This window comes from Muntiacus reevesi, chromosome 1 (genome assembly GCF_963930625.1).
Source record: "Muntiacus reevesi chromosome 1, mMunRee1.1, whole genome shotgun sequence".
NCBI classification, from domain to species: domain Eukaryota; kingdom Metazoa; phylum Chordata; class Mammalia; order Artiodactyla; family Cervidae; genus Muntiacus; species Muntiacus reevesi.
The window spans coordinates 19,395,892-19,422,106 of record NC_089249.1 but is presented as its reverse complement, the minus strand read 5'-3'; the positions used below and the strand labels follow the sequence as shown (position 1 = coordinate 19,422,106).

General features: G+C 49.2%; 1 protein-coding gene across 1 annotated transcript; it reads left to right on the top strand.

The window, feature by feature from the left end:
- The first annotated feature begins 2,932 nt into the window (after positions 1-2,932).
- Positions 2,933-13,792, top strand: MB (myoglobin). Its single transcript, XM_065938698.1, has 3 exons — positions 2,933-3,114; positions 8,521-8,743; positions 13,101-13,792. Exons 1-3 carry the CDS (start codon positions 3,020-3,022, stop codon positions 13,245-13,247), a joined length of 465 nt encoding a protein of 154 aa, XP_065794770.1. The 5' UTR covers positions 2,933-3,019; the 3' UTR covers positions 13,248-13,792.
- The last annotated feature ends 12,423 nt before the right edge of the window (positions 13,793-26,215 follow it).

Below are 26,215 nucleotides of genomic sequence, written 5' to 3'. Positions count from 1 at the left end.
TGACAGCTTCATATTAAACACTTTAGTGCTGGTAACAAGTTGATGAGATTTTAAGTACTCAGGCCATCCTCAGAAAACTCCGGAGGCTGGAGATGGGACTAGGGCTGTGGATTGGGCTGTTGGTTCCAGCGCTGCCGCTTACCAGCTTCGGGGGGGTGCACAAGGTCTCCAAGCCTTTGTTTCTGAACAGCCACGTGGGATAACAATGAGCCCCGCTCTGCCAGCCCCTCAGGGATGTGCTGAGGTTCTCAAGCGGGCAGGGGATTTAAATCGGAACCAGTGATGCTGATTCTTTCAAGGGTGTCCCCAATGGGCCCCAGGGGTTGCTCCAGACTGGGGGCAGCTGGCTGCTGCTTCTGCACTTCCTTCTGCGCTTCCCTCCCATACTGATGGGCTCACCCTCCAGCAAGGAGCCAGACCTAGGAGCTGAGACCTCAGCAAACTCTCTCAGAGTGGCCTTTCTCTTTGATCCTGAGCCTGGCACAAAGTTGGCCCTCAGTAGCAGGATGGGGAATGGACAAATGAACAAATGCTCAGCTGGATCTGTGTTGCGGTGCGTGGGCTTCTCTTGTGTGGCCCCCAGGCTCTGGTTGCAGCCTGCATGGGCTCAGTAGTCATAATGTGCAGGCTCTCTAGTGGCAGCGCTTGGGCTTAGCGGGCACATGGGATCTTAGTTCCTTGACCAGGGATCGAACCCACGTCCCCAGCATTGGAAGGCAGATTCTTTACCACCTGACCACCAGGGTAGTCCCTTAGTTACTCATTTTACAACTGAACCTTTCACTGTGAAAGCTGAATGACGGCTGGAGATATACCAGCTCAGTGTCCTGGGTTAACATGGAACCTCATGCGTGATTTCAGGAGCACATTGTCCAGAAGGGGCCTGTGTGCTTCTGGTCTCTTTGGTTGTTAGGAGTCCGCTGACTCAATATCTAAATAGGGATCACTCAGTGATACACAAGAGGTCACACAGGAAGTGTGATGGCCATCCTCGAATTGAAATGGGAGCAGGCTTTACCAGAATCAGAAGGGAGACCAAAGGTTGGTCTGGGGAAGCTCTGAGTTTGGGGATCTTACTTGGTGCTAGCCATGGAACCCTTTCACCTAGCATTTCCTACCACCTAGCCAATTCTTATCATCCCTGTTCATATTTTAAAGAGGCGATCCGATTGGTATAGTTAATGGACACTGGCTATTTGACAGAGCCACGCCATTGGCTGCCTCTAATTAGGTCCCAGCCTAGGTTCAATCAGCTGTGACTAACCGTGGGATTTGGGAGAGGACATGACCTCGGGGGCTGGGGCAGGGCAGTTATCTTTAAAAAGAGCTGTGTGGGGCGGGCAGTCACAACGGACAGGTCTAATACCGTCCCAGGGTGGCCAGGACGCCTGATGTTTATCCTTGCTGAGTCTCATGGTCCACAGATATAAAATGGGATGATGCTTTCTAACTTGCCGGGGCATTGGGAAGACTAGATTAATCCTGCCCAAGGAGGCACTTTGTAAACTGCAAAGTTCTGTGTAGACCCTGGTCATAGCGCTATGTAAACTGAACTATAATGTTATTCCTCTTACTTATCTCTCTCCCCTAGGACATTGAACACCAGGATGTGTTTTATCTGGTTTGTGTCCTCAGCATGTAGCAGTTTCTGACACACAGTAGGTACCTTATAACTGTTTGTTGGATGGATGGCGGAATGGTGGGTAGATGGATGGATGGATGATGGACAGATGGATGGACGGTGGGTGAGTGGATAGAGGGGCTGATGGGTGGATGAATGGATGATGGATGGATGGGAAGATGGATGAATGAAAAATAAAGGTTGATCATTCTCTTGCCTTCCTGGGAAGGCCATCCACCTTTTTAATTCAGTGAACATTTATTCATTTCAACTTGGTATACGGCACTGTGCAAGGCCCAAGAAACACACAGATGAAGGAAACAAAGCTCCTGCACATGATAACTAATGTAAAGTGTTTGGGAGCATGGATCCAGGGGCCTGACTTCCTGGTTCAAAACCCAACGCTTCCATCAACTAACTGTATGACCGTGGCACATCTCCTTAACTTCCCCTCCACGAGAGGGGGGTAATGTACATATTTATCATATAGGGCTGTTGGGAGACTAAATGAGTTACCACATATAAAGTGATTAGAATAGAGCCTGGCACCTGGCAAAGACTCTGAGCATTGGGTGCTAGGGTACTAATGGAGGAGCCAGCTTGGATACAAAGAAATATGATGCAATGAGGCAAGCAGTGTGACAGGAACACATATGAATAAATGGAAAGGGCAGGCAGTTAATTGTGCCTTGAGCGGGTATATGAAGCAAAATTTTTCAGAGGGAAATATCTGAGCAATATTTGAGTTTTCTGGATGGAGTGGGAAAATTCAGGCTCCAAGAGGCTGTGGATGTGCCTGGGTTCACCCAGTTATAAGCAGGAAACCATCGCAGTTCCTTCCCACCACTCTGAAGAGTGAGAGGCATTCTGGCAAAGTGGGCTTCTAGAAGGTGGGCAAAGAGACCGCAAAGGCCAGGAGAGCCCCAGGGCCAAGCCAGGGTGCCTGCTGCCCTGGCTTACAAACATGATGGGTCTCCTCTCGGGCCGGCTGACAGCAGGGGGAGTTGGGTTTCAGGCCACTGGCATCGGCCTTAGCCGTGCCCTTTCTCTTGGCCTCTGAGAGCCCAGACAGTGGCCCAACCTCCTCCCCACTCTTTCCGCAAACACAACCCCACCACCACCACACCCGTGACCTGAGCTGGCCTACCTCCCCACAATGGCACCTGCCTCAAAATAGCTTCCATGTGAGGGCTAGAGAAAGGAAAAGATTAGACCCCTACATGAGACAGGGGGGAGGTGGGGGGTGGAGAGAGAGAGTGAACGAGCTGTCAGGTGATCCCTGTCAAACATTTGGGAAGGTATAAAATCCCTCTGGGGCCAGGCAGCCTCAAACCCCAGCTGTCGGAGACAGGACACCCCGTCAGTCCGCCCTTGTTTTTCTCTTCTTCAGACTGCGCCATGGGGCTCAGCGACGGGGAATGGCAGCTGGTGCTGAATGCCTGGGGGAAGGTGGAGGCTGACGTCGCAGGCCATGGGCAGGAGGTCCTCATCAGGTAAAAGGAAGAGATCCCACTGCCCCCGTCACCTCCCTCCTCAAGGTCAAGAATGTTTGCCTGCAAGGTGGAACGCTTGCCCCGGGGTTGACCAGTTGGCTGCTGTGTTAATTAACTTTGTTAAATCCCCTATTTGGTTCTCCTTTGCTTTTATGTGTCAGAGACTGGAATCAGGAAAGCAAATCCATTTCACACCTGTGCTAGCAGCTGGGAGGAGCTTTGATGATCAAATCCTTGATGCTTAGAGCCCACCAGAAGGAATCCTAAAATTATAGCTAGAATTAACAAGAAAGGTCTGAGAGGCCTTTCTCACCTCACCTAATGGATGAGGACACAAAGGACCTAAGAAGGGAAGGATGACTCCAGAGTCACAAGTTCATTAAAGTCTGTAAAATGTCAAGGATTAACACACGGCCTTCAAGATGAGATATGTAGTTCTACACCTGGCTCTGCCACCGAGCTCTTGTGTGACCTTTGGGAAAGCACACAACTTCTCTGAGCCTCAGCTTCTTCTCCTATAAAATGGGGGTGGGGGATCCTAACGTCTACATTATACAGTAGAAGTAAGAATTAAATAAGATGCTGCATCTAAGGGGCCCAGCGTAATTCCCGGCATAGAGTGAGTTCCAAAAGGTGTCAGTAACTCTTGGAGATAAAGCTTAGGATTGGGCCCTTTAAAGTGTAATAATAGTAATCATTATTCTTATTTTAGCTGTGTTGGGTCTTTGTTGCTTTCTCTAGTTGTGGTGAGCAGGGGCTGCTCTTCATTGCCACGCATGGGCTTCTCATTGCAGTGGTTTCTCCTGTTGGGGAACATAGGCTCTGGGTGCAGGAAGGCAGGTGCCGCAGTTGCGGCTTTAGGTCTAGACACGGGCTCACTGCTTGTGCTGCGTGGGCTTCGTTGCTCCGTGGTACATGGGATCTTTCCAGACCAGGGATCCAACCCCTGTCTCCTGCATTGGCCGGCAGATTCTTATCCATTGCGCCATCACAGAAGTCCCTATTCTTGACTTTTGATGTTGGGTATGTCTTTTGAAAGCTCAGAATAATCTCCAAGCACATCTTGCCTTCTTTAGCAAGGGACTCCTGAATAAACAAACAACCCCCCCCCCCCCCACAAAATTCCGAGTTTCGCAAGCAGAAGATGGCTTCTGGTTCAGAAATAGAACCTCATATTCCATTGCCTTCCTCCCCAAGTGGTGATAGACTCCCCTCTCCTCCTGGCCCTTTCTCATGCTCTGGGCAGCGTGAGTCAAAGCGTACATCGACATTTCTGCACCTGGGAGGAGGTGGGCCCTGGTTGCCATGAGTGAATGGATTGTCGTTCACACTTTATAGATGAATTTCTCCTTCTTTAGGAGTCAGAGCAGGTTTTCTGCTCCCATTTAGACACCCTTTCAGCCTCCCTCAGGCTTCACCCATTTCCAGCTCCCATGTCTGGGAGAATGACCCAGACATAAGCTATAAGCTCTCTTATCTGGAGTTTCAGTCCTTAGTGGCCCATGCCAAAAACACATGAGAAAGGATGGTCAAGTTCCCTGTTGAATCTAACTGGCATCTTGGGATTTTCCTTTGTGTCTTTTTCCTCTTACATCTCTGTCGGTTGGCTCCTGGCACTGCAACAGGTCCCATTTGATTGGACAAAAGACTTTCCAAAGTAGACATCAACTCCTCAGCTCTCCCTTCACTGTGTGGCCTTGGACAAGTCACCAATCCTCTCTGGGTCCCATTCCCTATTTGCTGAGTGGAGGGATTGCCTTTCATGGTCTCTGAGATCCCTGCCCACCCTCATGCCTTGGCATTCTTTGAGTCCTTGATCCTGCCTTGCTTTTGGAGAGGAGGCAAGGTTGCTGGGTGGGAGACCAGTTTGCCAAACAGAAGTCTTTCCCAGGTGACCTGGGGGCTGTTAGCCCTAAGTCAGTGACTTGGAGGTCTGGAAGGAGACTTGGGGGTATTGTATCATGGGAGAAACAGCTCCTCCCTTCCCAGGGTGGATCAGAGAAAACTGCCAGGGGCCAGGAGCCAGGGGCAAGATGTGATGCTGGAGACTGCTGACCCCTGGCAGGCCCCAGAGAGCCTGATGCCCCATCACGTCTTAAGCTGAAGACATGCAGAAACCATGCCGACAGCTTCTGCCCTCTTGGTGTTTGGGGGCCAGGGACAGGGAGAAGGGGATGCTGACTCCCAGGGTGCCCTGTGAGAAATGACCTTGTGATTCTGTTCCAGATGCCTAACCAAGGCTTTCTTACTCTTCTTGAAAAGGTCATTTCTCCCACTCCTCTGGTTATGACAGAGAGCAAATTCTATTCGGTCAGTTAATAAAACGCTGAGGGCTTCACTGCAAGTACATGATCATCATGTCCTAGAACATAATAGCTGGAAGGTCAGTTGCAGAGTCTGGCTCCAGGAAGCGGGGGTTTTTAGGAGGGCGGAGGCAGCTTAAGAGGGTTTTGGGCCCCTGCCTTTCCTTCTTTTCCCCAGATCTTTTCTGCTTTATTTGTTTTTGCATTGAACAAAGGATTTCGAGGCCATGAAAAATTGGGAAGTCACTGCTGGTGGCCAGTATGTCTCATGTCACTGGGAAGAAACTTGGCTCAAGCGTCCCAGTCAACCAATGGCAGCTACAGACAGAACCCAAGATTCCCAGTCCTAGTGATGACAATGATGGTGGTGAGGATGATGATAGTGGAGATAGTGAGGATGATGCAGATGATGATGGAGGAGATGATGGTGATGATGGAGCTGGTGATGATGGTGATGGTGATAATGTCCTAGAGATTATGATGAGGACAGCGAACATGTATTATATTACACACTGATTGCTAGACCCTGTGTTAAGTGTTTCATGTATATTAACTCATTTCAGCCTCACAATAACCTCATGAGGTAGACGTTATTATGATCCCCACATTTAACAGAGAGGTTAAGTGACTTGCCTGAAGTCCCAAAGCTGGAGTTCCAATCCAGCAGCCTGGATCAGCACACCCACTCTTGAACCCTATGCCACATCGTCCCACAGTCTTAGCACACTAGAGATGCGTTCCCATCCTCATCTGGTTCTTCGGTTCTAGAGCAGAGAAGAATTTATGCAAGCCTGGGAGCATCTTCCGTCTTTCACGTGGGTGTCTGGTTGGGTCTCAGCTCAGAGCACATCTGGGAACTGGCCTCCTTTCCCTCTGACCTGTAATAAACTAGGCAGGTTGACGATAGGATTGAAGATGAAAATACAAGGCAAGTGCGTGCTTCTGAAACACTGGAAGAAAAGCCCCACCCATCCACCATTTCTACAGGGTGAGAGCCTTCCATCTGCTCATTTTCTGAGCTGCCACTGTCACAAGTACCCAGGTAGGGCCTTCTGTGGCTTCCTAGGGACTCCCAGTTGCCGGCCTTGGGGGCAGTAGAGGGAGGCGGCTGTAGGAAGGAAGATCTGCTGGGCATTCAGGAGCCAGGTTTTTCTGCACTGTTAAAGTAAATCCCGGGCTCCCTCTCTGGCTGACAAGTGCTAAGAGTGTAGGGTGAGGTCTGGGTTGGAGGGGTCAAGCCTTAGAACTTGGAAGCTGAGAAATCAACCTTTTGGTTTACAGATAGTTGATCCAAGACCCAGAGGAGCTGAGTGACTTTTTCAACATCACAGAGCACGGCAGAGGCAGAACTGGGGCCAGAACTCAGCTTTCATAATTCTCAGTGCTTAATCTCTTCCCCAGACATCCGGGGGACTCCCAAGATGTCTCAGATCTCTGGCGGCCTTGGGTCCCAGGTCCTCGGTCCTCTTCTTCCCCAGAGAGTCTCCCTCCAGTGTCCCGACCTTCACCTGTGGGTTCTGGGTCTTGCATCTGTCAGGCAGGAGTTCAAGGATCATTGTCGCCAGATAATAATAGTCAGGAGCTCAGGGACCCTGGGGTGAAAGGTGCTGGAGATGAGCTGTCAGTGATGTAGAAGGCTTGGCCGGGGCCCCAGATGAGGTAGTGACATTCAGCATGGCTGTGGGCAGCGCTGGGTGTTCTGGGAAAGCAGGTGGGATGCGCCCCTGGGGGAAGGGGGCGCTCCCTGTCTGTGGCTATGCCCTGTTTATGTGTATGTGTGTGTGCGTGAGCACGCATGTGATTATGGGTATGTGCCATGAGATACTTGTGCACACTGGAGTGTGTCCACAGTTAGGTTTAAGGGTGTTCCAGAGCCAGGAAACCACAAAAGAGGAAGCTTTCAAGGATCTGAAGCCACCAGACAAGAGGAGGAAAAGCCCAGCAGATAGGGTCACTCAGGCAGAGGTTTCCGGGTGTAACACAAAAGAGAGAGCATGAATTATGGAACCATCTGTGTGGGTTCGTGTTTGGGCTCTGCTACTGACCAGACATGTGACCCTGGACAAGTCACCTACCTCTGCAGTCTTCCCTTTGCTCATGAGTGAAATGGGGAAAATCTCTCCATCCTCCCCGTGGCAGGTACCACTCCCTTTAACCGATCCCCACCTTTCTGCAGAATGAAAGACTGAACTCCAAGGCAACAGGTGACTCCTCCGATCACTGCGGCCAGCTCACTGGGTCCCTGGTAGGAGTGGGGACCTGGTCTTTGGCAGATGGCTCCCACCAGAGATTCTCACCATCAGTACTGTGAGGGGCCTGGGAAGAACAGAGAGGCAGAGCAAAATAAGCAAGAGCTTTCTGAGCTGAGAGCTGTTTTGACTAGAAAAGCTGTCACAGGGAATAGTGAGCCTCCTAGAACTGGAAGTATCTGAGCGGCCAAAGGATGATCATCGAGCAGGAAGCTGCAGAGATGGTCCCCTGCATGGACTATATTTTGAGTCATTCAGACCTGATTTCACTTTGGCTCGTCTGCATCCCAGCTATGTGATATTGAGCTAGGACCTCATACTCCTTAGCCTCTGTTCCCTCATCTGTAAAATGGGGATAATATACCCCCAAAGGGAAGTGCAAGTGCAGAGCCTAGCACAGGCCTGGCACACAGCACATGCTCCACAAATCCTTTAGCCCCCGTGCTCCTCCCTGCTCCACTGTGACGCCATCTAGGCGTCTCTGCTCCCAACAACTTAGAGCAAATGGGGGTGAGGCCAGGTACCATGCAGATGTTTTTCCTTCCAGATTTTCACAGTAACAATGAAGCAGATGATGATGCTAAAAATAGTAATAGCAAGCATTTATAGGACACTTCCTGTGTGGCCCTCAGCGTATACCATCTCTTTCAATTTAATCCTCACACTTCTATAGGGAGGACTCGTTATCCCTCGTCCTTGGATGGGAGACTGAGGCACAGAGAGGTGAAGTGAATTGCCCAAAGTCACACAACTAGCAACTGGGAGGGTGTGGACTTGAACTTGAGTCTGGCCACCTCCTGACCCCTGGGTCTAACTCAAGCCCTCCTTGTACCGCCACCCTCCCCCCAACCCAGGCTCTTCACAGGTCATCCCGAGACCCTGGAGAAATTTGACAAGTTCAAGCACCTAAAGACAGAGGCTGAGATGAAGGCCTCCGAGGACCTGAAGAAGCATGGTAATACCGTGCTCACGGCCCTGGGGGGCATCCTGAAGAAGAAGGGTCACCACGAGGCGGAGGTGAAGCACCTGGCCGAGTCACACGCCAACAAGCACAAGATCCCGGTCAAGTACCTGGAGGTGAGTGGCGGGGCCCGGATGGCTGGGAGGATGGAAGGGGCGGCCTCGAGTCAAGTCCCAGCTCAGTAATAACCTGCTGGGTGACCTATGTTGTTGCTCTTTATCCCCCCAGTTTTCTCACCTGTAAAGTGGGCTGCTCCCCACTTGGCCTTCCTCCTGGATCATTGAGAGTAAACATATTTTTCCCCCAAATGAGTATCTTGTTACCGAGGTAGAGGTAGCTGTGAAGTACACAGCTTGCATTCTGCCCACGGGTAGGCACCATTATCACACCCGCTCGGCAGATGAGGAAACTGAGGCACAGAGAGGTTAAGTAGCTTGCCCCTGGTCACAGAGGCACCACAGAACCAGGATTCAGACTGGGTCTCTGTTCCTCCAGAAACCCAGCTCCTGGTCTCTCTGCCCCTGCATGTCGGACATATACAGGACTCATGAGGCAGCAGTTCAGTAGCTGGGGCTTAATTCTGGGTGGGAATTATTAGTTCTAGCATCTTTACAGATGAAGAGAGGGAGCCTCAGGTGTCCGAGGCAGAAGCAATGGGCTTGAATCTCCTGTGATAGACTGAGAATTTGTGTGGGCGGGGGAGAGTCTGAGTTTCTAGTCCTGTGTCTAGACCCAGTGGGAGGAGGGATATGGCAAGAAGGAAAACTATGGAACTGGGGGATAAAGGGCCCTGTGGCTAGCACCCCTGAGGATGGAGGCTGCAGGCAGTTTGGTACAGCAGTGAAGGTAAGGTTAGTCATGATAACTTCTGGTTAGGATGGGCTATGAGAAGCAGTTTGCCTGGATCACTGCATGGAACTTTCATGATTACCCCCATGAGCTTAGAAACTGCATTCAGTGTTGTCTTTTTCTGTCACAAAAGAAGTCCAGAGGTCAGGAGCCCAGAGTGTGTGTGGGAGCCCCATGGGTACCAGGGATGCAGGCTCTTTCTGTGTTGCCATCCTTGGCATACATATGGTGTCTACCCTCAAAGTTGACTCGTGGTCCAAGATAGCTGCTGGAGCTCCAGCCTTCTGGTCCGTATTCCAAACAGAGAGCAGGAGGAAGAGACAAAGGCTCTCTTTTGAGAAACCCCAGGCTTCTCACCCAACAATGTTATTTACATCTCATTGTTCAGAAGTTAGTCACGAGATCACGTCTATCTGTGTGGAAAGTTGGGAAATGTAGTCTATTGCCATTCCAAACACAAACTAGTAACAAGGAAGAAGGTGAAAATGGCCATTGGGCAGGTAAATAGCATTCTCTTCCCCAGGCAGGTACTCTTCTCATCCCCATTTTACTGATGTGGAAACTGAAGGCTCAGAGAGGTTGAGTAGCTTGCCCCTGGTTACACAGTTTATAAGCTAGAAGGTACAGTCTGATCTATGGTACTCTGCAATTCACGCTCTTAATTCCTCATGGTACAACGTCTCCCATGAACAACTACCATCACCATCATCTTCAGCCTCACCATCCAGCTCCTCTAACTGCTCTCCTAACTGTTACTATGAAACTGTTAGCTGCTCAGTCGTGTTTGACTCTTTGTGACCCTCTGGACTGTAGCCTGTCAGTCCAGCCTCCTCTGTCTATGGAATTCTCCAGGCAAGAATACTGGAGTGGGTTGCCATGCCCTCCTCCAAGGGATCTCGAACCCAGGTCTCCTGCATTGTAAGCAGATTCTTTAACCTCTGAGCCACTGGGGAAGCCCCATCTGCTCTCCCACATAACACACAGACAATTCTGTCTGCCCATCTCAGCATCACAGACATGAGGAACAGTTCCTGCCCCTGGGATTCTGCACAAGTGGTGGTTTCACCTCCCCATCTTCTCTCGGCAAATCCCTGTTCATTCTCCAAGGCCCAGCTCAGAAGCCACCTCTTCAGTTCTGGCCCACGAGGCAGTCAGCTGCTCCACCTGTCAGCTCTCCCTGGCAAAGGCATTTATTCCAGCCCTGCTGTGGCGCCTGCCGGCTGTATTGTAATTTATCTCTTTACCCAGCTGTCTCCTGGCTGGGACAAGAGCTCTTCAAGGTCAGACCCTGGCTTCTTCCACATCTGAACCCCAGTGACAGGCGGGGGGCTCACAACCCAGCTTGAATGATGGATCCCGTCTCTGGGGATGAGCAGACAGGCTTAGAGAGAAACAAATGTGGTCTAGGAATAGGACTACCAGCTAGCAGACTAGAACCCGGTCTACTTAAAACAAGTTTGAAAAGAAAGTGGAAGTGAAGTCCCTTAGTCGTGTCCAATTTTTTGAGACCCCATGGACTGTATCCATCAGGTTTCTCCATCCATGGAATTTTCCAGGCAAGAGTACTGGAGTGGGTTGCCATTTCCTTCTCCAGAGGATCTTCCTGACCCAGGGATCAAACCCAGGTCTCCCGCATTGCAGGCAGACGCTTTACCGTCTGAGCTACAGCAAAAACTTAAGACAGCGCCCCGTGTCTGCTGTTCCCCTCACTGTGGAATCTTTGTCTGTGTTCTTCATGAGAAATTGCTCTTTCTCACCCGTGAGCAAGGGGGCCCCAGGGGGTGCTGGGTGCTAAAGTCCTTTCTCAGTCTTCTAGCTGCCGCAGCCCACAATTTTCTAAGTATTAGTGACTCAGAAGTTGACTCAGGAAAGGCTGAACTGAGGGACCCAATGGGGTCAGGATCCCTGTCTTACACGTGAGGTCATCCGTGGAGGTCAGGGTGGAACTGGGCCTGGAACCTGGGTCTCTAAGTTCTTGCTAGATCAGCTCATCCCCTTACTTGGCTTTGTTACGTTTATGACATTAAAAGGGAATTAAACACATGTCCCATTCGATGCCCAGCAGTAGGTGTTTGTGGCACTGTCCCAGCTTCTGAACCAAGCAGGGTTTACTAGGTGTTGACATTTGTGCTTCTGAGGCTGCCCCTGCACGTGCTCCCCTCACCCCCATGCATCAGCTTTTGGCCACTTGTACCCCGGATGCCAGAGAATATGAACAAACCCACCAGTGCTGGCCTCTGTCTCCCTGGCTCTGGCTGTTGTTTGTCCACAGTCCCCTGGGTGCAGATTCCAGCTCTCCCATCCACTTGCAACATGACCTCAGTCTGGGCCTTTGTAAAATGACACCCGTTGTCCACAGGCCACGGCTGAAATTGGCATCAAATCTTTCAGAACCGTTGAAAAAGCAAGTAGCTTCTTACTATATAAGGTTGCTCAGTCCCTTAAAGCAGCGGTGTGCTGTGAAGATGTTTGTGCCCATCTTTCTGGGCGTGACAATGTGGATGGTAGAGCCAACAGTGACGGTGAGGCTGCTGTAACATATTATCCATCTTGGGCCCGAGCACAGGCCTGGTCCCTTTCCTCTTCCTTTTTCTCCTTCCCTTCCACCAATGCTCCTGAGTACCAGCTCCGTGCTTGGCACAGAAAATAAGATGTTCTAACCACGCTCCCCCCACCATCCCTCCAAAAGTCTACTGAAAGAAATCACCATCCTAAGCCATTAAATGCAAAAATTAAATTCACACACATGGAAGTAGTTTCTAGAGTTTCTGATTGCAAAATCCTGGATTAAAACCATGTAATAGGTTGGGTCCTCATCCTGAGCTGAACCTCCAATACCTTGGCTATCTGATGGGAGAGCCAACTCATGGGAAAAGATCCTGATACTGGGAAAGATTGAGGGCAGGAGAAGGGGGCAGCAGAGGATGAGATGGTTGGATGGCATCATTGACTCAATGGACATGAGTTTGAGCACATGCAGGGAGATAGTAAAGGACAGGGAAGCCTTGCCTGCTGCCCTCCATGGTGCTGCAGAGTCTGACAGGACTGAGCGACTGAACAATAAAACATCCTGAACATAGTAGAGGTGGGTAGCGTGTGTGCATGCTAAGTTGCTTCAGTCATGTCCAATTCTGTGACCCTAGGGACTGTAGCCCATCTCTGTCCTCGGGATTCTCCAAGCAAGAATCCTGGAGTGGGTTGCCATGCTCTCCTCCAGGGGATTTTCCCAACCCAGTGATTGAACCCGTGTCTCCTGCATCTCCAGCATTGCAGGTGGATTCTTTACTCTGAGCCACCTGGGAAGCCCCTGGTTGGGGGCGAGGGTAGCCAACCCACCAAGCCATGGACTGTGACCACAAGCCCAAGGCCTGATCTTTCCTCCTCTGTATTAAGATGGGCCTTTATTATCCCATCTGTACTTGTCTCATGGGTTGTGGGGATTAAAGGAGTTAATCCATGGAGGCCACTCAGAAGTGTGCCTGATATATATTAAGTGCGCCTGATATATAGTAAGTGCTCAGTAAATGGCCCTGCAATAAAGCAAAGCTGGGCTGGGGTTGATTCCCATCTGGCCCCTGGCTTGTCCTGCCGGTGACCAGCACCCCTCTGCTCCTGTCCTTGCAGTTCATCTCGGACGCCATCATCCATGTTCTACATGCCAAGCATCCTTCAGACTTCGGTGCTGACGCCCAGGGCGCCATGAGCAAGGCCCTGGAACTGTTCCGGAACGACATGGCTGCCCAGTACAAGGTGCTGGGCTTTCAAGGCTAAGCCCCACCCCCGTGCCCCTCACCCCACCCACCTGGGCAGCGGGGGCGGAGACGGAATCCCAAGTAGTTATAGGGTTTGCTTCTGAGTGTGTGCTTCGTTTAGGAGAGGTGGGTGGAAGAGGTGGATGGGTTGGGGTGGGGGGAGTCTTGGGAGGGGCCTGGGGACCGGACTTTCAGTGGAGGGTCATCAACTTGGGAACCCAGGAGAAGCTTGACTGTGGCTGGCTGAGTTTGGGTAACTCAACTTTCCTTTCACCTTAATGCCAACCCAATTCATACCAACCTCCAAACTGACCCACACCTTTACCCTCACCTTAAATCCCCAATCCAAGCTGTCAACCTAAGCTCCAGCCTAATTCTCTGACCCCATCACCTAGCCCCTTGAAGACAGCTGAGTGTCGGCTTGCCCTGAGAAGGAGGTGTGGGCCGGGTAGGACAGCTACACCCAGCCCTAGGGAGGCGTGAAGGCTTGGTGTCTGCAACATAAGTGTTCCTTCTCAGGTGCGGGAGTGACACCTGGTTTAATAAAAGATTTCTCACGTCACAGTCTCTGTCTGGTGTTTTTCATCCCTTGGAGCAGGGGTCCCTAACCTCTGGGATCCAATAACTGATGATCTGAGGTGGAGCTGATGTAACAACAATAGAAATAAAATGCACAATTAAAGTAATGCACTTGAGTCATCCCGAAACCATCCCCCATCCCCCACCTCCACCCTTCATGTCCGTCCATGGAAAAGTCGTCTCCCATGAGACGGGTCCCTGAAGACCGCTGCCCTAGAGCAGTGGGGGCCCAGGGAAGATGCAGACTCAGGGGAAGATGGTCACCATGGTTACCACAACTTAGGAAATATGCTCAAGGACACTAGTAAGTGGCAGAACTCAGTTTAAAGTGCGGCCTGGAAGCTGGCAGGGACTTCGGTTGAGGAGACAGCTAGGCGGCCAGCTGGTGGCAGGGCTGACCTTCTGGCCACAGATAAAGGGCAGAAGCGTGGAGAACAACTTACCAACACAGGCCAAGAGACACAGTCCATGTCTACAAAGGCTGAGCGAGCGCATGGGTGGAATGTGTAAGTTTCGCTGCAGGGAACTAGACTAAAACTTTGGCCTGTGGCCGCAGCAGCCAGGTAGCAGGCTGGAGCAGGCTGCAGAAAGGGGCCTGGATCAACACAGGTACCCAAGCTGAGAGGGCCTGAAGAGCATTCAAGACTCAGGGCGCCATCTGTGGGAAGCCCCGAGTCCTCCACCCCATACATCTCCAGGGGCTCCCAGGACAGGCAAACTGGTGTCCCTGCCCTCGGGTGGTCAGACCCCTGTGATGAGCCCAAAGTCCCTGCCCCAAATCTCAGACTATGCCAGGTTTCACAGCCACTGAACCGGCCAGAGCCCATCTTCAGAAATAGACATGTCTCAAATCCTAACACGCTCATTCATCCTGCCCTGCTGCAGCAGCAGAGGGCAGAGTTAAAGTCCTCTTGCTCTGCCTCAGGCTTTGGGAATTCTTACGCAGTCTGATATGTTGAGAGATGAGTGGAGGGGAAAACAGCGGAAGAGGGATCTTGGAGCCTGGAGAAAAATTCCATGCATTTATACAGTAACTCCACTGATGGCCCAAGCGAAGAATACTTCTGTGTAGGATGTGTATGCAGGATTTAAAGAGGAATAATTTGGTCCCTGTCCTCAAGCAATTGTCAGGATGCTCTGATGATAAAATCAGGGCTGAATAAAATTCAGGGTCGCAGAGAAGTACCAGGTATTTGTCACACACCTTCAGTATTCACATAACAAATATTTGTGGAGCTCAGCAGGTAAGAAAAGCTCAGTTTATACCTTTGATGTGCAAAAAAGGCAACTTCCTTTTTTTCCTACAACTCAAGTTTTTGTTTGGAATCCTCAGTGTGGCTGGATGGAAAATACTTAACCTCAATCTCTTTAAGAAACCCCCCTTTTCCACTCCCGGCAACCCAAATGTCCCTGGGATTTTGACTAATTAATTCCAAGAAGCTTACATGTGCCGGGCTGTGGTGTATATGGGCAGGGAGGTAGCGATCTGGTCACTGCTGTCATCGGTCCCCAGTAGTATCCTCAGGGGTGCTGCACTCCACCTGGTCTTGAGTTATTGTCTCCATCAGGCACTTAAGGAAATTCTGAGGCCTCCCAAGGCTCCCTTTGCCTGGTGCCACTTCTTTCCAGGGACCTCCACACCCACCCCGTGCTCTTCACCTGGGGTATGAGGCAGAAGTTTCCTCTGTTCAGACCCCGCGGGCCTGAGTTTTCTTACTTTCTGTAGGGATTAGCAGGGCTTATGCCTGGCTGTCTGGTACACTTGTATGGGGTGTACACTGCACAAGATTGCCTGGCCAGGGGACTAATAAAGCTGGACCCAGTCTGTGCTCTAGTTGCTAAACTGTGCACTGGGAAAGGATGCCTCGTCCTCGTTCACATAAGGGTGCTCTGTGAGCTTGCAGTGGCCTCCAGCACAGACACAACCACTTTCTTTGGTAACCTCCACCATCCGCAAACTTATTCTTTCCTTTCAACTCCTTTTCTTCTGATGGTTCAGAAAACGATTTTCCCACCTGGACAGCACGGATGCCTCACGATTTCCTCCAGTTTTTTTTGCCCTTTCTGTGTGTTCTTTCTGGTCCTCTCAGGCCTGAGCTTTTGATTCTGCAAATCTAGGCAAGAGACATGATTTTCTTGCTTTCAGCTGTTAAGTCTTTTCCCAAGGCTTGGGCACAGAAATACCTGGCTGTCTCAAAAGGAAAGAGCAAAGGAGGACAGGAAGTTTCAGGGGAAAATGCAGGCTAATACTTTTTAAATGTGATCCTGCAATGGAATGTATTCTGCATTAACCTAACGAATATTTCTTGAGCAAATATTATGGACCAGGCCCCAGGTTTGGGACTAAGGGTCCCAGCTTCAAACAAGGCAAACATGGTCTCCACCTTCTGTGGAGTGGAAGCGAAGAGGAAAGAATCTGTGCTAGGCTTTGAGGGCAGCAGAAAAATGCATTCATCAGACATGTATCAATTGAGGGCTACATCATGCCAGGTCCTGGGCTCACTCCAGAGTGCTCTGGTGAAGCCCACAGGCCTGGCCCCATCTTCCGGGAGCTTATGGGCTTAGGGCTCTTCCCTAAGGATGGATACGGCAAGGCTGAGCCTTGAGGAGTCTGAGGAGATTGGGCAGGTCCAGTCCTGGGGACGAGTCATAGAGATGGCGGATTATTTGTTGGCCAATCACACATACGTTGTGTATATTTATATATAAAATACCTCTTCAGTGTCACCTTTCCTGAATATATTCTATCATCGCCTTCTGGAATCTCCATGAAATGTTCCTCACCTGGCTCACAACCTCCTCCATGACTCTTTCCTAGTTTCCATTTCATGGCTATTTTGCATCCTGAGAAGAATTTTCCTTATCTTCTTGTGCAGTTATACCTTCCCCCCCCCCCGCCCCCAATTTCTCAAATGTTCTTTTATCCAGAATTATTGAGGTATTAGGAGAGTGTATTTCATCCCCATCTAGTCTGCCATCTTTCCAGAAGTGGACATCTTTATTACAATTTATGATTATGGGGTTTTTCCCCCTGTTTTGATTGTCCCCTTTGACTGTTTGTGTTTCCTCAGTCAGACACAGAAGGTAGGGATCCCCTCAGCTTTGCTCATTTTGTGTACCTAACCCTGGCCCAGCTCCCACTCTATTATGGCAGTTCAAGTGGTGTGAATTAAAGATGGGAATGAAGCCGCCCTTGTTTCTTTCCTGGGCATGCAGGCATGTTCCAACTGTAGAACATTCTAGTTGTTTATTTATCCATGGCATGTGGGATCTTAGTTCCCAGTCCGGGAATTGAACCCGTGCCCTCTGCAGTGGAAGCAAGGAGTGTTAACTGCTGGGCCACCAGGAAAGTCCCATTTATATATTTCTTTTTATTTTTGAACATTTGAAACATTAGATGACTCAGACAGCATCAGTGGAGCCTGATTCTGAATATCTGGTTCCTGAGGTTGAGTTCTCTGTGTGTGTGTGTGGTTCTGTGAGGATGCCAGAAGTGTGGGCAGCTCTATGTGTGAGTCTGAGTGTGTGAACATCTGTCTAACCCCTACCCTGTGAGGTCCAGCCTTAACCTTTTACCCGCTGCTCTGAAATCCACGGGACTCAGGCCCCTGGGACAGCTGAGGTGACCTCTTTGGACTCTAAAATCTGGCTCTAACGTCTCTGGCCAGGACTGTGGCTTTTGGGGGTGGAGACAGGCTGAGACGTTGGAGAGGACATGAAAGAAATCAGAGCTTGGGTAAGATCTGAGAAAGTCTATGTGATAAACCGTGAAGGGCTGTGTATGCGATGACTCATTTGAGCGCTTGACTTGGCAAACCTTTAACTGAGCAGAGCTGGAGGTATCAGGTGATGCCCAAACAAATGACAGGCCAGGCTTCATAAAGTCTACCAGATATCACACACACATTTGCCTTGTAATCCATAATTTAAATTGTATCTTGCATTTTCTTTTTCACTCTGCACCCTCCCTCTCTCTCCCTCTCTCTCTCTCTCACAGACACATACACACAAGCTTCATTTTTTGCCTCCAAGCAAGTGAAAGGTGCATCTTTAAAGAAAAAAAGTAGCCACAAAAACTTCACTTCTGCACATCAATTCTGTTGCCTTGGTCCAACCACATAAGTATACATATATACTACCCACAGATATGAAACTCATTCTATGCTGACATTTCCCACAGAAAGTGAAAAATATTGAACCTGTGTTACCACATTTAGAAGACCAGTATCTTTGCTGGAAATATTTCCACTCACCAAAGGAAAGTGAGTATCTCGTGTCCCAGGTACAGAATGTTTCATGTTCTAGTCGCTGGCCTTTCCCTTCATTGTGGCGAATGCAGAGTTCAACCACCTCATCAAAAGGTTTCCCGTGAATTATCCAATTCAAAACACTCAGAGGGCGGGGCAGCCCCCCACTCATCACAGAGGGGAGGTGAGCTTGTGCATCTAGTGAACGATGAAACTAGGTTATTTGGAGATCCAGTTTTTTTCTTTTAATATTTATTTATTTATGGCTGCCCTAGGGCTTTGATGCTTTATATGGAGTTTCTGCAGTTGCTATGAGCAGGGGCTACTCTTCACTGCAGTGCAAGGGCTTCTCATCGCGGCGGCTTCTCTTACTGTGAAGCACAGCTTCTAGAGGCGTGAGCTTCAGGAGCTGCAGCACGCGGGCTCAGCAGCTGGGGCTCCCAGGCCCTAGAGAGAAGGCTCAATAGTTGTGGTGCATGGGCTTAGCTGCTCTGCAGCATGTGGGATCTTCCTGGATCAGGGATTGAACCCGTGCCTCCTTTGTGGACAGGTGAATTCTTTACCGCTGAGCCATCAGGGAAGTCCAAGCACAGGTTTTGAGCACTGGGAACTCAGGGTCTTCTGACGGGTGTGGGAAGGAGTGGGTATGGCAGAGCAGGGGTTCTGCAGAATGGGCACCCCTGCCTCAGCTAGAGCAGCAGGACTTTCAGCCAAGTAATATTTAGAGTCTGATGATATTTTGTTAGAAGTAAGCCAAATAAGGGTATTCTGTTGCAAAAGGTTTGTCCCAACCACCAGCCTAGAGGAGGGGCTCTCAGTGGGACTTGTATTGTCCCCTGCGGTGGCATTTGGGTTTTGGTGGAGTGGTTGCTGCTCCACCAATATTGACATTTGGTGGGGGGAGGGGAGCGGGAGGTGTGCTGGGTGTTTTGGAATGTGCAGGAAAAAACACACAGAGAAGGTTTATCCTGTGTTCTGGACCCTTACTCTAGAACTTATAAATTTTTCTTATACATATGCTGTCTTTGAATTGTTTAAAAATACATAGAATGTTCCAGGAATACAGCTACTGTATAAATTGGAGGGGAAAAAATTATTATCGGGAACTTTTCAAGTCTTTTCACCATTTCAGAAAAATGACACCCCTCACGGCAGGGCCACCACGGGATAATGGCAGTGACCATTACTACGGATTATGGATTCTAGGGCAGACTCTGACATCCCCTCTTTCAGGCACGTGGTAGGATATTTCACGGTAGTACGGCCATAATGCTTGTGTAGCCAATGAAATACGAGGAGGTGTGCGTCACTGCCGGTGGAGGTTTTACGAACTGAGTATTCTCGGCAGCAGTCAAGGCGGCGGTGACCATGCTGGTCTAGATGGGGTGCTTGTGGTCTAGCTGGGTCTCAAGGACGAGCAGAGCCTCTCCTGACCACACTGAACGTGAAATGTGAGTGAGAAATCCCCTGGAGGTGTTGGGAGAAGATTAAAGAGTGTTTGTCACTGCAGCATAGCCCGGTCTGTCCTAACTATGCCGTCCCCCATCCAACAAACTTTCGCTGGAAAGTGTTGCATAGGTGGTGAGTCTATGAATAGGTGCTAACACTGCATTGCTCCACGTGTCCTCTGGTGCCCCAGCATTTAAATATTGAAAAGCATTTTATTTGATCATTAAAAATCTTTCTTTTTATCTTTATACATACCATAGCTAGGACATGATATTAAATTTTTTAAATTATGGATATGGCAGATTATATTATCAATGAGGTGCATTTTAGGATAATAAAGGAGTTGTTACCAAATATTTTTTATAAAGAAAGAATATTACCCAACAGTGCTGATAATCACTGATCCTGGGGCCTCTGCTATGGGGCCAACTGTTCTGATATTCCAGTAGTATAGGAGGCTGGGGCGGGAGGTGTAGGGGAAAATATTCATCAGAGTTACAGCACAGTTAGATAATAAACTTCAGAAACTGCAGGTTCTAAACTAGATGCTCATCAACATGATTGTGCATTCACACAAGTAAAGGTCACAACACCAAAGAGAAACCAGTATCTGAGCACAAACGAATCTACCAGTAACTGGCTGTAACCCTGATAAACTTGGAGGCTCATGTAGCTCAGTCTCAGAGTAATGTCGTGTTTAAATGAGACCATTCAACAACAAAATATAATTAAGGAGAAATTCCATTCTTGAGTTTCTTGAAGGGCCTTAAAAGATGTCCCAAAACATAGCCCACATCACTACTTCTTCCCCTCCTCCTCATTTTTTTTTTCCTGGTGTGGACTACTTTTAAAGTTTTATATGAAATTTGTTACAATATTGCTTCTGTTTTGGTTTTTTGGCATTGAGGCACTTGGGATTTTAGCTTCCTGACCAAGTATCAGACCCACACCCCCTGCATTGGAAGGTGACATCCCAACCACTGGACCACCAGGGAAGTCTGGGCACCTCTCTTTTTAAAACTCCTTGCCAACACAACTTTTTCTCATCTTTCTCTCCATCCGCATGACTTTATTATATATATAAAATTAGCTTCTCTCGAATAATTTTAAAAATTGTCTTCCTCTTTAGGAAGAAGAGAAGGAGAGCGAAAAATGGACAAATAACCGAAAGACGGTCTTCATCCAGGTCTGAGAGCCAGAGATTCTGTAGAGATCCCATGTTCATACTTTTTGTACCATCCCAGCAGGTTAGAGTTTCTGAAAATGGAACAGGCTGCCTGGGGAGAAGTGCGCTCCCTGTCAACAGACACAAGCAAGAATGAACTATTCAACTCATCTGCAACATTTATCAGACGCCTTTGTGCCAGGGACAAGTGGGCAAGGGGAGACCAGATGAATAAGATAAACTCTCCAGTTTCAGGAAATTTGCAATCTTGTTGGGGAGGGGAAAGAAAGAGATGTCCATAGGGTACAGTGTAAACAGAGAGGGAAGACAAGGTCAACATTGCCAAGAGGGGATCAGGCACTCTGGATCTTGAAGGATGGGCAGGAATTTATCATCCTTATGATGGGGATCAGGCAGGAGAGAACAGGTATGATAGTGCAGAGCTGGGTGGACCAGGTCCCATCTGGAGGCAACTTAGTGGAGCTGCAGCCCATAGTGTGAAGGAGAAAGTGGTGCGTGTGTGCTCACTCGTGTCTGACTCTTTGCAGCTCCATGGACTGTAGCCCACCAGGCTCCTCTGTCCATGGGATTTTCCAGGCAAGAATACTGGAGTGGATTGCCACTTCCTTCTCCAGGGTATCTTTCTGACCCAGGGATCGAACCCATATCTCCTGCATTGGCAGGCGGATTCTTTACCACTGAGCCACCAGGGAAGCCCCAGTGTGAAAGAGGAAGTGGTGGTTTTAGATAATTCTGGGAGGTCAGGTGTCCCCTGTGCCAAGCTAAGATGTACGAGATGGTGGAGTGTGTGCAGGTGGTGGAGTGGGGTTGTTTAAGCTCCTTGCCTGCCCTACAGAGTTTAGATTAGCCAGCCTCTACAATTGTGTGAGCCAGTTTCTTAAAGTAAACTTCTCTCTGTACATCCTGTTGGTTCTGTTTCTCAGGAGTACTCTGACTAGTACAACCATCATCCCTATCTTACAGATGGGGAAACCAAGACACAGAGAGTTTAAACAACTTGCCTAAGACCACCCGACTGAGAAGTGGTAGAGTTGAGATTGCACCCAGAGTATTCACTCTCTCTTTTTTTTCACCACAGCATTGATTTTTGATGGAATTGGAATTTTTAAAATTTATTTTATTGATGTATAGTTGATTTACAGTGTTAATTTCTGCAGAACCTATCACAGAGTATTCACTCTTAACTGCTTCCTTCCTCATGGGACAGCCAGATTTTACGGAAGCAGCATGACGTGACTCGTTCCCTGGGGGATTCATAGAACCCCAACTCCCACATTTTTCAAGGTAAAACCAGCTTGAGCCTCCACTTTCAAATTAGCAGGAAGTCCATTTTCTCCTTCGGGGCCTCCTTTCTTCTGCTTGAATTGACCTAGAGTCCACGGGCTAACTCAGTCTGATGGGGAAGGGCTTGTCCAATCTGCAAATGTGGGTGGGAAGAGGTCTGGAAGCCCTGATCTGTCCTCCTGTGGTGGCCTCTCGTGCTGCCCCTGTCACTTGCCAGATGCCTGTGATCTTGATGTGCCTTCTGGACAGGCTGACGCTCCCTATTCCAGTGACTTGTGTCCCGGAGTCCCGCCCTCTGTGCTGCAGGCACTGTGAGGTAGAGCCGCTGACATTCAGTGATATTCTCCAGGCAAGACTCACTGAACCGTCAGTTGAAGCCAAGTGACCAAATCCCCGCTAAGTGTTTGCAGACTGGGCTGGCAAGTTTCCTAAGCTATGGGTGACGTTCCAAAAGCTACGGGTTAGCCAGATCCGGGTCACCCACATCTCACCTCTCACCTTACGTAGCAGTGTTCATGAGAGGCCATTGAGGAACTCTCTGGAGCAGAGGTGAGTCACTCCAGGGGACCTGAGGTCACTGCCACTCAATGGAAACTCTTGGATTCTTTTATGTGGCAGCTTCTCTTAGAGAAAAAAAAAAAAAAAGATAGATTCTTTTATCATGTACCCAATACATTAACTCACCAAATATCTGTGAAACACTGTGTTGGTTTTTATTGCTGTATAATGAATCATTCCAAACTACAGTGTTTTAAACTACAACAGTTCAATATTTCATTATTGCCTTTCATGGCTCTTGGGCTTGACAGGGCTCAGCAAGGGGACTCTGACTCAAGGTCACTTTTGTGGCTCTGGGTCTGCTTCTAATTCACCTTCTCCTCAAGGTCACAAGATGGCTGCCACAGCTCCAGGCATCACATACTCATTCAACATCCAAAGGCAGGAAAAGGCAAGTTTCTGCTTCATGTCCCCTTTTGAAAACAAGGAAGAACTTCCTAGAAGTGCCTCTCTCTCTGCTCTGACCAGTTCCCTCTCAGCCTTCCTTTCCCAGGACACAATCACATATCCATGTCTAAGCCAGTCACAGGCAAGACCACCATGACGGCCTGAGAGCAATTGCAACTCACCTCTCGGGCCAACCTGGAGTCATCTTTCTTGAGCATCACTTGGGGCGGGTGAACCCCCAAACTAATGTGATACTCTTAAGGAAAGGAAGATGGCTGGTGGTATGGAGTTGAGAGGAGGGCTGTTGGGTAGGGAACAAACAGTGTTGGCCGTGAGGGCTGGGGTGTCGGACACTCGGCGAGGGCACGTTGTCATGTCCCAATAGCAGGAAGCCTGCCCTGGCTTTATTTCTTTATTTCTTCTCCCTGAGCTGTATTTCTTTCCTTAGTGAAGATGTTCCAGGCTGTTGTGTATCACAGAGGAAGGTGGAGAAAGAAGCCTCGGTGCAGAACACGTGTTCTCCACTTGCCCTTTGCTCAGAGAGGGTCTATAGCCAGCATGGACAGAACGTGCGTGTGGCTGGCTCACTTCTGCCCATCCCACCACAGTCAGCTGTGTGGCCTCAAAAAAATGTCTGCCCCTGTCTGAGCCCCAACTTTTCACATGCTCGAAGGGGTTAGTCATATTGAGCTGACGGTGGGGAGTGAATCAGTTCAGTTCAGTTCAGTCACTCAGTCGTGTCCGACTCTTTGTGACCCCATGAATCGCAGCTCGCCAGGCCTCCCTGTCCATCACCAACTCCTGGAGTTTACTCAAACTCATGTCCATTGAGTCGGTGATGCCATCCAGCCACCTCATCCTCTGTCGTCCCCTTCTCCTCCTGCCCCTAATCCCTCCCAGCATCAGTGTCTTTTCAAATGAGTCAACTCTTTGCATGAGGTGGCCAAAGTATTGGAGTTTCAGCTTCAGTCCTTCCAATGAACATCCAGGACTGATCTCCTTTAGGATGGACTGGTTGGATCTCCTTGCAGTTCAAAAGCATCAATTCTTCGGCACTCAGCTTTCTTCACAGTCCAACTCTTACATCCATACATGACCACTGGAAAAACCATAGCCTTGACTAGATGGACCTTTGTTAGCTTTTTAATATGCTATCTGGGTTGGTCATAACTTTCCTTCCAAGGAGTATGCGTCTTTTAATTTCATGGCTGCAGTCACCATCTGCAGTGATTTTGGAGCCCAAAAAATAAAGTCTGACATTGTTTCCACTGTTTCCCCATCTATTTGCCATGAAGTGATGGGACCAGATGCCATGATCTTAGTTTTCTGAATGTTGAGCTTTAAGCCAACTTTTTCACTCTCCTGTTTCACTTTCATCAAGAGGCTTTTTAGTTCCTCTTCACTTTCTGCCATAAGGGGAGTGAATAGTGAAGTATTTTCCAACTCTGAGGAGTAGGAAGCTGGCAGGACCCATCGCCCAACCCATTCCCAAGATGCATCACACCACAGGGTCTGAACAGCAGTGTCCAGGGGCCCTTAGGGGTCACTTAGCTCAGATGGGGTTGTACGGGTGGAAACACTGAGGCCCAGAGCAGAGACAGCTTGGCCAGACCCTGTGCCTGGCCCGCCTCTGCCCTGTATCTCCCACACGGCCCGCTCTCTCTTCACTCACCATCCCCCCCGACCCCCCCACTCCCAGGGTTTTTCCTCCTTCCTTTTTGCTTTTTGTTTTAATTCTTAATCTATTATAGTTTCCTTTAGAAATTAATTTATCTATTTGGCTGTGCCAGGTCTTAGTTGCGGCATGCATGATCTTTAGTGGTAGCAAGTGGGATCTGGTTCCTTGACCAGGGATGGAACCTGGGAGTCTAAACCACTGGACCACCCAGGAAGTCCCCTTCTCTCTTTCTTTAAATCCTTTTCTACTTGTCTTTCTCTGTCTCCTTGTGTTTGATTGGGTATCTCTCTTTCCTTTTCTATCTTTGTTTGTTTCCATCTCTGTCTCCCTGTTCTCTCTCCCCATCTCTGTGTCTTTGTATCCATGTCAGTCATCTCTGTGCTCAGCTTTTCTCCCCTTCTCCAATCCCATAACTTGTCTGTGACTTTCTAAACAGCTTCAAATAAAAGTAACTTGTCCAGGCATGGCAGGTGCCTAACGTCAGGCTGTAATCCCCTTTGTGAGGTGTTCTAGGGGGACCAGAGAGAGTGGGATACTCCCACTTTGGGCTTTATGGATGGGACCAGACTGGGCCCCAAGAGGCTGCTGAGTAAGTCGGCCCAGCCTCAGACATAGGAGGGGCTGAGCTGTGTGACCTTGGGGCTTCCTTGCAACCCCCAGGTTCTGATTCCAAGGCGAGTATGTGACTGCCCACGGTCCTGGTAAAAATAGCCGAGAGACGTGGCTGTCCTCCCGGATGTCTGACTGCCCGGCTCCCCGGAGGATGGTCCAGCGTTTCCACCGTGCAGCCCAAAGCAGGCGAGGGACCTGCCCAAGGTCACAGGGCAGCAGAGCTGGAGCTGGAACTCCAGCCTCTGACTCCCAGCTGGCACCTCCACAGTGAAACAGAGCAGGACCCTATGGTCTTTGCACCACCCCCGCCCCGCTATATCCTTTGCCTGCCTTTTGTCTGTGGAAAACTTTAGTCAAAGAGCAAGCTTCATCAGAGAAGTGAGAAACACTGAAACAAAGGAAAACAGTCAAAGGAGACTAAATAATAATAATGATGTCATTAAGCACGGTCAAGGGCCTTTAGTTCTTTCTCAAGGGCTGTAGATGATATTCTGAGCCATATCCTGTGAGCTGTCTTATAGATACCAAAACGCCAGGTGAAGAAACTAACTATATGATGACCAGACTATACCCAGAACCTGAGCTCCCATAATTCCTAGAATTGGCTGCAAAGAAATGGGAACAAATGGACCCTGGAACTGAAGATTAACTGTACCTAAACAACCAAAATCACTGCAAATGGTGACTGCAGCCATGAAATTAAAAAATGCTTACTCCTTGGAAGAAAAGTTACGACCAACCTAGACAGCTTATTAAAAAGCAGAGACATTATTTTGCCAGCAAAGGTCCGTCTAGTCAAGGCTATGGTTTTTCCAGTAGTCATGTATGGATGTGAGAGTTGGACTATAAAGAAAGCTGAGCACCAAAGAATTGATGCTTTTGAACTGTGGTGTTGGAGAAGACTCTTGAAAGTCCCTTGGACTGCAAGGAGATCCAACCAGTCCATCCTAAAGGAGATCAGTCCTGGGTGTTCATTGGAAGGACTGATGCTGAAGCTGAAACTCCAA